Consider the following 12,053-nt stretch of genomic DNA (forward strand, 5'->3'; position numbering starts at 1 on the left):
TGCAGTCCTTTGAGACATTCATGATTTAGGGCTACATAAATAAACTGTGATTGAGGATAGGTGGGTACATGGACGAATGAATGGATGGAGGGTATAGTCGGTAGATTGATGGATGATGGATGGAGGGCGTAGGTAGGTGGGTAGATGAATGAATGGGTGGATGGATATACAGACGATGGTAGATGAAATTAGATTGGATTTTAACGAAATTAAATGTACTAACCTGATAGAGAGAAAAAATATGTTGATTTTTTTTCAAGGTGTGAAAGTTGTGTTCGTAGCTAACCAAACCAAACCCGTCTTCCTGGCCTCTCATCTTTTGATTGTACGCCCCTTTGTAAAAAAAAGTTTGGACTGCCCAGCTTTAGATCATAAAAATGTTAATAACACAATACTAATTAATTCTAAGTAATCAAGTAACTGTGTAAGCCCCTAGAGCAGTGGTTCACAAACTTCATTCACCAAGTGTCACCTCAGAAAATACTAATAGTGTAGTACGCCGAAGTATTCATTAAAACAAGGCAGAAGTTTTATTTAACTGGTATATTTAAAATGTTTGGCACCTGTAATATGACATACAGTTCGAACAGTAACATTATGTTTGAATACATAGAACAAAACAGTCTACTTTAATTAACTGATTATTTGGCGTACCACATTTTGAGAATCCTTAGTCCAAAACATTTTAGATTTGGTATAAATCATAACATTTCTGCCAAATGGTTGTATGGGGTCATTTGGAGCATGTCAGCCACTCTGCACAAGGCACTAACACCTTAATTTGATCCTCCGTGGGGTTCAGACGGACTTTTGCCTAAGCCAAGGATAGCATTACCACTCTGACTCCAGTTGTTATTAATAAACACAAAGTGGGTCTCTGTTTTGCTGGAGTCATAAACAGGCAGGGAGAGTTCTAAAGCTGCGAAAGACCTGGACCAACCATTTATTTTTTACAAATCAAGTAAGTAGAAATAACATACTATACCCTAGCCTGTAATCCTTGATTAATGTTAAAAGTTTTGTACTTAAAGTGTGATTTACAACAATCAACATCATGAATACATGAGCTTTGACTTGTTAATCTAATCTTTTACTGGTGTGATTATTTAATCATCATCTGATTAATGACTTCCTTCTCTGGCTGGTCTTGCAGTTGTCATGGAAAAACACACATCATTTGACGATGGGAAAAACATGTCACCAACTAAGGAGTCACACACGGAGCACACAATTTTTGAGGATAATAGACAAAGTTGTGATACCAACTTGGACAACATTCCAAAGGTGGACTGGTCAGATATGGAAAACCTAGGACAGATTTTTGAGCAATGCATCGAGCAGGTGTCTCATTTGGAAATGCGGAGGGATGAGTTGATAAAAGAGCTCCTGTTTCTGCAAGAACCCATGATGAGTGTTGTGGAGCACCTGAGAGGAGCGCTTGTAGATAAGTGGAAGCTGGTCACACTGGCTGAGATGGACTACATGTTTGTGTTGGAAGAAGTGCAGCAGGTAAAAAGGAAACTATTTGTCACTACCAGAGACTGCATTCGTAGCCATGTAACACTGGCTCAACTAGAGTACCAGGTGGCTCAATCAGCACTTACTAAGGTAGTAAACCAGGGTCTCTGTGGCCTATTTGTTCATATCCTTTTGCAGTGATGTGTCATACACTGTTTAAAAGTATATTTTAGAAGCTTTTCATATTAATTACACTGTTAAATGTCTATGGATGTTCTCATTCACCCATGTCCTTATATTCTCAGGGCCTTCAATCAATCGCAACTAGACTGTTCAGATTTCCCTGGATGTTTTGTCTCTCATCTGAGCAGGCTTGATCTGACCAATCTAAGACTACGAACTAATAAAGCCTAACCAGACAAGTCTTCTAAGGCAAACTGAACAGCCCAGTTGCGATTGAATAAATACCCAGAGCATACGCTGCTAAATATACATTTTACAGTGAGGACACTTTACGTTTCTCACAGGAGGAGCTCAACACTCATATCCAAACCTTGAAGGAAGAGTTGTCTCAGCTCCAGGAGGCCCACCAGAACCAGCTCACCACTTTGAGGGATCAGGCCAAAAAGCCCTACAGATCTAGAGCCATGAGCGATGTCAGCCAGTGTCGCCAAGCTTCTGTGCGCCTGCAGCGACGGCTGAGCGTCGGCATGAAGGAGGTGGAGAACTGGTACGAGCCTCGACTTATAGCACTGCTGAAGAGGAGGCAGTTTGGAGAGAAGGCCTTAAGAATGAGTAAAGAACAGGCAGTGGGCTTAAGAACTCAACTGGGGACCCTTAAAGAAGAGGTACAAAGATTGGAGGAGAAGAGATTTTCAATGGAACAAAGAATTAATCTGATGGAGCAAGAGAGGGAGGAGTTGACCACACAACACAAGGTACAGTATCCTCTAGGGATGTTCTCAATCATCTAGGTCATTGTATTATCAAAGCATTCAATTGATTGCAACCGGACTGTTATTTTTCCCAGTTTAGACTATAGTTAAGATTTTTGACACCAGTATCTAGACCAGAACTGACCAATCTATGAGCATGAACTAATTAAGCTTGCTCGGATGAGGGGCAAAACATCCTCTAAAATAAACTGAACATTCCAGTTGCAATCAAATAAATGTTCTGACAAAAGTTACAGCTCCTCAAAGCGCTGGCGAGCAGATATTTCAGACAATTGATACCAAGAATGCTTCTCCACTCAGGAAGTCGAGGAGGAGTTAAAGGAGACTTTGAGGAAATTGGCCCTGGAGTTTGAGATTAAAAAAAGATATTCAAGAGATTTGCAGACTCTCACAAGTGATATCTTAAAAGAACTATTACAACTCAGGTGGGTTTTAACAAGAATTACATTTCAGACTCATTAAAAGTAATGCTGTTGAAGAAATAATTTAACTGAGTACTGTTAAGTGTACTGTAGTTACATTAGAACATTACATTGAGGAAAAAACAAGCTAATAAAATATTTTTGACACAACAGCAACACTAATACTAAAGTATTCTTCCTTGTCCAGACTCCGTGATGAACCAAGTGAAGCTCCTGCAAAGGAACACGCCCAGGATTCTACTTGTAGTCAAACCACTTGATCTCTCCCAGTTTTGCACATAATTTTGTGGTAATCTAAGATGAAACATTAACTACTGAATTGCAAAATAAGTTTTCCTGCGACCAAAACTAAATTATAAAACAAAGCTCACCAATTTACTGCAAATATTTATTATGAATATACTTAAGTACACAAGAGGACTGATGCAGCACAAATAGAAGAAACGCAGAGGGGAACAAATGTAGACGAGACAACACAAAAGCTGGAAATTCGTACTACTTTTTTTGCACAAATAAAGTGAAAACCTACATATGTACATTGTTTATAAAAATGGATCTCAGTAGAAATGTCTTGAGCACAACTAAATTTCAAGAAAATTTGAATAATGAAACCATCAAAAAACACTGGAATAATGGACAATTCCTTGATGGTTTCATCAGGTTGAATAACTGGGATTATGACAAATACAGACAGATTTAAATATGTCACAAGAGCATTATATCCAGAAACTCTGGTATCCAAAATGAATATTAAAAAATACAAGAGTCTGCACACCACATTGGGAACAGATTATTTCAACAAGCATATAAAAAATGTGCTGAATAGATTCATGCTTGGACCTCAGAATCTGCTGCTCCTTCTGGGTCCTCATCGTTGTAAATGTTTTCTGCCTGTAGAGAAGAGAACATGTTCTATTATTATTTCTAATTAGAACAAACAATGAGTTAAATCACAAATACAGGGTCTCTGCAGGTTTCAACATGTCAAATTTAAGACTTAAGATTGTTTTAAGGACATCTGGAAAATAATTTAAGACCATTTCACATCCATACGGACAAAAATAAGAACACAAAGTAAGATCAGTTACGTTTATCTTTGTAAAGTTGTGCAAGTGTTTGTGGCGTTTCAGCATCTTTTGACACCGACTTATCCTGGATTTTTTACTTTTACATTATAATTCCATTCACTTTCACCGCCATGTATACAAATGCTTCCCTCCTCGATGGCTGCAAATATGGGTACTAAACACTTTATACGTTTCCATCCACCAGGTTCAGCCACACATTAAATGGATCGTTCAGGAGACACAAATTGTTGAACTTTTACTAAACAAATTTTAAGACCTTTCAAAATCGTATTTAAGAACCTTTATGAAATTTTAGGAGAATTTTAGACATTTTAAGGCCTTAAATTAAAATTTTATTAAATGATTTTTTTTTTTACTTTTTAAGACCCCATTGATACCCTGAAATATTACCATTTGCCAGACTTGCATTATGTTGTCCTCTGACACAGAACAGATGACCCATGGCTCATTGGGGTTCCAAGAAAAGTCTGATATCTTTGCCGTGTGTCCACCATGGATGAACTTAAGAATAAAGAGCACGTGTTAGACACATAACATTCACGTTACTATTTATACTTTAAAATATCTGTCAGGATGCTATTTGTAAAAACTCACCAAAAGCTCAGGTGGGCCGTCTTCTGCATCCTCAGGAGATTGCTCCTCTCCTATCTTACTCAAGTCCCACACATTGAGCCTTCTGTCTGTGCCGCTGGAGGCCAAGATGGTTTCGTTATGAGGAGACCACTGCACCTATTTTGCAAAAATGGGATGTCACATTTCTACTACATTATCTCTACAACGGAATAATTATCAATTAAGCTTGACAGTTGACTAGTTTACCAACTTACTTCCCCTGTTGTTAAGTAAAAAAAATACTCAGTAGGATTTATTGTTAAACAATTTTATAAACGAGGATTCCATTTAGTGATCAAGCGAGTTCTACCTGGAATATCTCATCTTTGTGAGACTCAAAGGAGTGCAGCTTCAGTTTTAGATTCCTCAAGTCCCAAAGAGCCACGGTCTAAAAACACATTGGAATAATTAAGTACCACTGAAAGAAGAATATCAACAGTGACTAGTATAGAGAAGGCGGACTAACCTTGTCTGCTGAGCCTGTTGCCAGGATGAACTCACTGTAAGGATTGAAAGACAAGCAGTTGACCTCAGCAGTGTGAGCATCCACTGCATGGCTGGGCTTAGAGGTGTTGTTGGATCGTGTGTCCCAGCTTAAAAAAGATAAAAAAGTTAATTAGTTTTTAAAACTAACAAAACGTTTATCTTAAGTTAAACTTGGCTTACATCTAGGGTTGGGCGGTACCCCGGTATTACAAATTATATCGGTATATATTTGAAAAAGGTATGTAATTGAGACAATGCCGCCATTGGGATGTAACAGTTTTGTAAATACAGCGGTATTAAGATTGAAAAGCTTCTCGCTGGCGCTGACAGTATCAAATGAAAACTTGGTGTGTCGTTTTCTGTCTCTTTTACTTTGGCGGGTCTGAAAATAAACTCCATCTCCCATAATCCTCTGTGCAGCGCAGAGCCGCATTCTGGGGGCATGGAGCGAAAATGAATGCAGGAAGTGGAGTGTGTACCATTTCAAAGTAGACCGAATTGTTTTTTCCCCCTAAAATCCGTTCATAACTTTTTAGGTTATGTTGCTAACAAACAGACAAATAAACCCTGGCAAAACCATAACCTCTGTGGCAGAGGTAATGATGCACTCCACGTTCATCTCGAGTGTCTATTTGTGAGGTATTGACATTATTAAAAGTTAAAATGGAAGTTAATGTTTGAGGAACAGCATTTTCAAAACTGATTGAAATAAATGTCCTCTCTTCTCTGAAAGTAAAAGTTGACACGGACAGCGGATGTTTTCGCACAATTATTTGAACTTAAAAACAGTAGTTTGTAGTAGTAAATATAATTACAATATTTAAGCTTTATGTTTGTGTTAAATTACAGTTTGTAGTAGTAAATATAATTACAATATTTAAACTTTATGTTTAATTACAGTAGGTGTGTTTATCCTAAACCAGGAGTGTCCAAACTTTGACTCTATGGCTGCATTTAGACACACTCTCTCTCTCTCTCTCTCTCTCTCTCTCTCTCTCTCTCTCTCCCTCCCTCTGAAAGAGTGTTAGCTGCAGTGGCAAAATTGTCACTTGCCATACAGCATCCTGCAGTTGACAAGCTTGGGTGTTACTGGCTTAAAGTTTTATGGGAATAAAGGTATTTTTGAAATGTTGAATACAAAAACGTTATTATTTAATTATTTTCAAATCATCTTAAACCAGGGAATTTATTTTATATTTTGGCCTTTTGTGTTTTTATTAGTTGAGGATTTGAGCAGAGCTAAAAGGGAAGTTAGGTTTTTCCTCACTATGACATAATTGCGCTTAGAATCCCGAGAAAATGCTAATAAAGCAATAAAAACATTCTTCAAGGATAACTCTTGAACTAAACACGCCATACGTCTTTAAATTTGACTATAGTAATCTGTGTTGGATTAGGGAGTGCATGTACATTGTAATTTAATATTATTTTATTTTTCTAAGGCTTTTAAATATTTTAATGTACAATTATTCATGCATTAAACTTAAAAATGTCCAAAGAATTACTAGTATTTGTTTCAATAAAACAACCTTCTGGTACTCCGGTTTCCTCCCACCTCCAAAGACACGCACCTGGGAATAGGCGGACTGGCAACACTAAATTGGCCCTAGTGTGTGAATGTCGTCTATTTGTATTGGCCCTGAGAAGAGGTGGCAACTTGCCCAGGGTGTACCCTTACCTTCTGCCTGAATGGAGCTAGGATAGGCTCCAGATCCCCCGCAACTCCAAGAAAATAGACGGATGGACACACATATTTGGTTTTGACTTAGTCTAACCTTTATATTACGATGTATATGTAGTATATTGATATCCAGCCAAAATACATGTATATCGGATATTAGCTTAGGTTCATATTGCCCCGCCCTACTTACATCATCAGTTTCTGGTCATCAGCCACAGAGCCAAAGAGCGACTCGTGGAGCAGATGCCAAGAGACATCCTCCACAACAGCAGTATGGCCTGTGAAGATGGTTTTAGCATCCACAATCTTTCCCTCCTTAGGCACTGTGCTGATATCCCACAAACAGATAGTCTATCAATATAAAGCAGATGAAGTTAAGAAACTAACAAACTTGGCACAAACACATTTTACAAGTATCCCAGTTGAACTTTTCACAGTAAAAGGTAGCCACAAAGTGCTTACTTACATGGTCATCAGAAGCACTGAGGAGGCAGCCACTGAGGTTTGGATTCCAGGAGAGGCCGTAACCCTCTTTCTGGTGACCTCTCAAGCGGAGGTCAGGGGTGCACTCTCCGGAAGGGTCTAGTATGACAACATAAATATTTTAAAAACAAAAAAGCCACACCTGTAAATCCAAAATTAAGAAATGTGGCCTGGCTGTCACCTGGCTTGGAGGGGTGCTTTGTGTAATCAAAGACCAGCACATCGCTGGTGGGGGTCTTGGTGGCAATGATGCAAGGGTTCTGGGGCATGTAACGAGCTCTGTTCACTTCTCCCTCATGATTGATCTTGATCTCAATTTCTATCTTGCCACTTACAGAACCAAACCCACCAAACTCTGAAATGCCAAAGAACACATCTACAAGTTGAAAGTCATAATGGCCATGATGCATTTTTTATGATCAGCACAGTAAAGCACTAAATAATGGGGCTGAACGATTATGGGAAATAATCAATTATTTTGATTGATATTGAAATCACGAGTAATAACATGATTTATTCATTTTAAATATAATTTAGAAGAACTACATATAAAATGGTAATGAATGAACACGTAGGAAAAATAATACATTTGAAAAATAAAAGCAAGAGGAAAAAATTTTTCCGTTAAAATTTTTTCAAATTCCATTTTTTCACCCTATGCATCATATTTTACTACCAGAGTGTGTGCTTTTGTGTCATAATTACAATAAAGATTTTGGTGCAATACATCTTTAGACAGTTTGACCAGTATTTTAAGTCAAAGCTTAATTGTGTTAATATATCAATAAGTGGTTTAAGTACACTCTGCTTGTGTAAGGTACTTTTTTGAAACTTTAAATTTTATCAGCACAGTCAGACAGAATGTTGCGCACAGGGCTGCTATTGTGAGGGAGGGGGGCTTTTCTGAGGAAGACAAGTTTGGAGACGACTCGAAGTTACAGGGTTTCCCCTTAATATAATTGAATATGACGCACCGCCAAAGTACATTTATTGACGCCACACATTGAAAATAAAAAGGTTTTTTAACATGAAAACAAATTTAAGTAATGGAATGTATTTTAGCTTCGAGAAGAAGTCACAAAGTTTGACACTACTTTTAACTTTTATTTCCAATCGTATGACAAATTACAACAGGTTTTACCGCCTGTGCAAACACTTTCGTCTCCGTGCCTCCCCAGATACATAACACTTCTTCATTCTGCGTCAATCCTCTTTCAGGCACGAACAGTTTGTATGATCAAATCAAAACCACACAAACATAAAACATTATCACCAGCAGATCGTTACAGTATAAATGGCTATATATAGCCTATTATGTGTGCACCATTGACTAGTGATGCACCAAAAACTCGGCCAACGGAAAAAGACTGACCACCGGAACAGTGTTGCCAAAACCGGATGTAAACAAAACACACGCGATTGTCTGGAGCGAGTCAGCATGTCTGCGATGTGGACGTTAAGTTTATTATATCCCAGATAAATCCGGACAGCAATCTACAATTTGTGCAAATATTAAGAGGACAATGGCGGCTTTTAAGGAGCGAAAGTTGACTGGAGCAGCAGCGAGATGCTAGATGTGTTGCTAGTCATTCTTAATTCATTAATAGTCTCTAGACACTTGAAACATTCTCAACAAAGTATATTGTATAATAAGCAACAACAATTGAATATATGGCAAAACGATATAAAACATGTTAATATTGATCAGTTTAAAATGTATACATTGATGCAATGTCATGTTAACCACATCCCTAACGATGCCCCCTCCGCCACAAGTATCTTTGAAATCTAGGAGAAATCCTTGGCTGTCAAAAAAAATAAAAAAAAATAAGGTAGAGCCGTTTAGGTTGAAATGCGGCTTAGTTTGAACATTGAACTTACATCTATGATGTCGTTCACAACACCACCAGCAGATGAGATGTGTTGTGGGTGTATGGATTGTTCTTGATAGCTTTAGCTTTGTCTTTTTAAAGATGATAAAAAATGCTTGTAAGATGCGGCTAATGTGATTCACGGTTGTAGCCTTCAAAGCCCTCTCAGACAACTTAAAAACCCCCCATCTACGTTTTGCAAGTCTATATATAATGTAGCAACAAACACATTCATAATGATATGTAATATGTTCAATATTTACCGTCCATCCATCCATTTTCTACCGCTCGTACCTCTTGGGGTCGCGGGGGTGCTGCAGCCTATCCCAGCTGCACTCTGTATTTTGATCAATTTATTTTCGGGAGTGACTTCTTTCGTGCATTGATTTCTGTTTCCATAACAGTGTGTGTTCCTACATCTGGATACAAAACGCTTGTGTTTTGTAATCATTGGAGACTTGGTAACAAACAATAAAGATAACTATTTTTAGACAAATGAGAATTCACAACATTATCTCTTTGAAGCTGAAAGAACGCGGTATTAACTGCTGCTTATAAAAGCGGGAACGATGAAAAGGGTGAAACGTTGGAACAGACAGAAGCAGATAGAAGTGAAAAGGACTCAAAGCTGCAAATGTGGAACTTGAAGTCAAACTATTTCGACATAAATGGTGTGCTTACCCATAATTAACTGGAAAAACGTCCCTCGCCAGCTGTACCAAACAATCTATCGACTGAGTCACACTCTATATTGATCATGATACATGCAGCACGCCATGCATGTTATTACAACTACAGTACATACGACGTCTGGCAGCTGTTTACAAACAAAACATTAAATGTGGGATTGTACTGTACAGCTATTCAAACAAGACTGTTCATGTTTTTGGTCAATACAAATTGGTGTCGTCTCGCAGTGTTGTGCACTACAAAATTAAACGCATTTCATGCTGATGTGGAAGCGGGCTTATCTCTTGCAGTAGATAGCTTCTACGGCTAATACAGAAGCATGCCAATGTGTTACAACGCTAGAAAGAGAGTTCCTCAGTGTTCACTCTTACAATAATGTTGGTGGAGTTTGGTTGTTATACAGGTTACGGAATAAATGAAGTATCGGTGACGTTTTTTGAATGCATTTTTAAAGTGATTTAGTGGGAGAACTGATTGTTCCCATTAACTGCTTTGCTAGCTACTTAGAACGAGCCGATTTTTGCATGTTTTAAATGTTGGCAGATGGCAACTGTTGGCAAAATTTAAAAAAGTGCAGTTCCCTTTTAAATTTATCAATTTGGAGTCACAAAACGTTGAACTCGCATATACCCATAATATGCAAGTAATTTGGTTTTGCTGTGGGCTTTGGTTATGCTTTCTCCGCTGCTATGCGAAGCCAGAACACACCGCTGCACAGGCATAGCGCACTAGTTTATGGTGCTAAATAAATTCTGACCAGGAAGCCTACTTTAAATTTGGTTTTGTAGTTATGTCATAGTGTCCTCAAATATTAAAAGCAAGACAAAAGTTTATGCATGTTTTTAATAAAAGTAACATCATTAGTTTTTTTCAAGACCTTTCAAAATCGTATTATAGACCTTAATGAGATTTTAAGAACATTGGAGACATTTCAAGGCCTTAAGTTCAAATTGTTGGATTTCAAACTTTTTAGGACACCGCGTTATTGGTCAATTCTATGATCCAGTAGGCAGTTACGTTAACATGGAACTCATATGCCTTACTTTTTTTGGTTGAGTTTAGTGATTATTGATTAGGCATACTACTAGCACTGTGTCAAATAAAAAGCAACCATCCATATTTACATTGGTGTGTTGTTTATCAGCCCCCCCCGCCAAAAAATAAATAAAATCATTTACAGACTTAAGCACCGAACTGCATCGAATTTCATACTATTCCTAAAGCTTAGATTATGCCTTCTTACCGCCTTTTTCACTGTCATAATGTGAGGCATCAAACTGAGCATCATCATTTGGTAGTTGAACGCTAGCAATCACAAGGTGATTTTGCTCATCTGAAGTGTGTGTCCCAAGAACCAGCCTGTGCACACTGTAGTCTTTTCCTTCAGGTCTGTAAAAAGGGACCAACAAAACATAAGTAGGTCAAACATCCTTTTCTTGCTGTGTTTTACTGGAGGTGAATCTGCCACCTACCTGGAAACATCCGGCAGCCACTGGGCAGTGAGACTGGGCCACTCAAGGGCGTGAGTCATGACCAGGTCATAGAGAAAAGGGGTGTTCTTTTTCCAGATCTTGTACTCCTCATTGATTACCCTCTCCTCCACAGCATCATCAAACGCAGCTGTGGGTAGAGCAAAACTGATTTAGACAGCATAATTGAATGAAGCGAAGTTTGACTACGCATTACTTTTAAATCATCTCAATGCATCAAATAATTAACAACAACAATATGAGGAAGTTGGACACGGTGCAGTTAATTCACATTTTGGTGGTACAGAAGCGAGACAGCACCTTACTTGCTCGCAGTGGGGTCTTTTAAGCTAACATAATAAATGCTGCAACAGTAAGTTAACTAAATGCAAAAGTGCGACTCAATAATGAACTAGACTGTTAGTGCAAGCCAAGACTAGACATGGAATAAAATGTTTCCTCTCATTAGTAAATTCAACCCGGCTTATTTAGCACTCTCGTGGCAGCTAACACTACAGCAGCTAACAGCTAGCTCGCTCGTTTGTAACAATGAGCTGAGATGCGGGCAAACGCGCCAACACCGGTCAAACTAGTCTCACAGTTTCCATATTTTGGGCTAAGACAAACCCGGTTTCTTCTAATGAATTAGGAGCGCCATCTGCCTTACCTTCTTTGTCCGCCATCATGTTTCTTGTTTAACCGCTAATACTTATACACAAAAATGCGTATTTTATGGGAGAGCGCTTTGAAGGCTGCACGAGCGCTTGCAATGGCGCCAACTCCGTAGAAGACGATCAGCCAATCGCTGTAGAGTAAACTAAACCGGAAGTGCGTCAC

The 12,053-nt window shown here is 38.4% G+C and overlaps 2 protein-coding genes across 3 annotated transcripts; one reads left to right on the plus strand and one right to left on the minus strand.

Moving 5' to 3' along the window:
• The first annotated feature begins 410 nt into the window (after nt 1-410).
• Nucleotides 411-10,177, plus strand: LOC133549759 (syncoilin-like). 2 transcript variants are annotated; one of them, XM_061895510.1, is made up of 5 exons: nt 411-961; nt 1,154-1,509; nt 1,986-2,396; nt 2,715-2,839; nt 3,024-10,177. In XM_061895510.1, the coding sequence occupies exons 2-5, from the start codon at nt 1,159-1,161 to the stop codon at nt 3,094-3,096; spliced, it is 960 nt and encodes a 319-aa protein (XP_061751494.1). In that variant the 5' UTR covers nt 411-961; nt 1,154-1,158; the 3' UTR covers nt 3,097-10,177. The 2 variants fall into 2 exon arrangements, with proteins under 2 accessions (XP_061751494.1, XP_061751493.1); XM_061895509.1 differs by having other exon boundaries at nt 830-961; nt 1,154-1,608.
• On the minus strand, nt 3,211-12,050 carry LOC133549756 (histone-binding protein RBBP4). Its single transcript, XM_061895506.1, has 11 exons — nt 11,884-12,050; nt 11,220-11,367; nt 10,991-11,136; nt 7,368-7,541; nt 7,170-7,285; nt 6,894-7,054; nt 5,003-5,129; nt 4,847-4,924; nt 4,519-4,653; nt 4,315-4,425; nt 3,211-3,727 (listed from the first exon to the last, which is right to left on the minus strand). The coding sequence occupies exons 1-11, from the start codon at nt 11,900-11,902 to the stop codon at nt 3,665-3,667; spliced, it is 1,278 nt and encodes a 425-aa protein (XP_061751490.1). The 5' UTR covers nt 11,903-12,050; the 3' UTR covers nt 3,211-3,664.
• Nucleotides 12,051-12,053: the final 3 nt, after the last annotated feature.

Source organism: Nerophis ophidion, linkage group LG03, assembly GCF_033978795.1.
Source record: "Nerophis ophidion isolate RoL-2023_Sa linkage group LG03, RoL_Noph_v1.0, whole genome shotgun sequence".
NCBI classification, from domain to species: domain Eukaryota; kingdom Metazoa; phylum Chordata; class Actinopteri; order Syngnathiformes; family Syngnathidae; genus Nerophis; species Nerophis ophidion.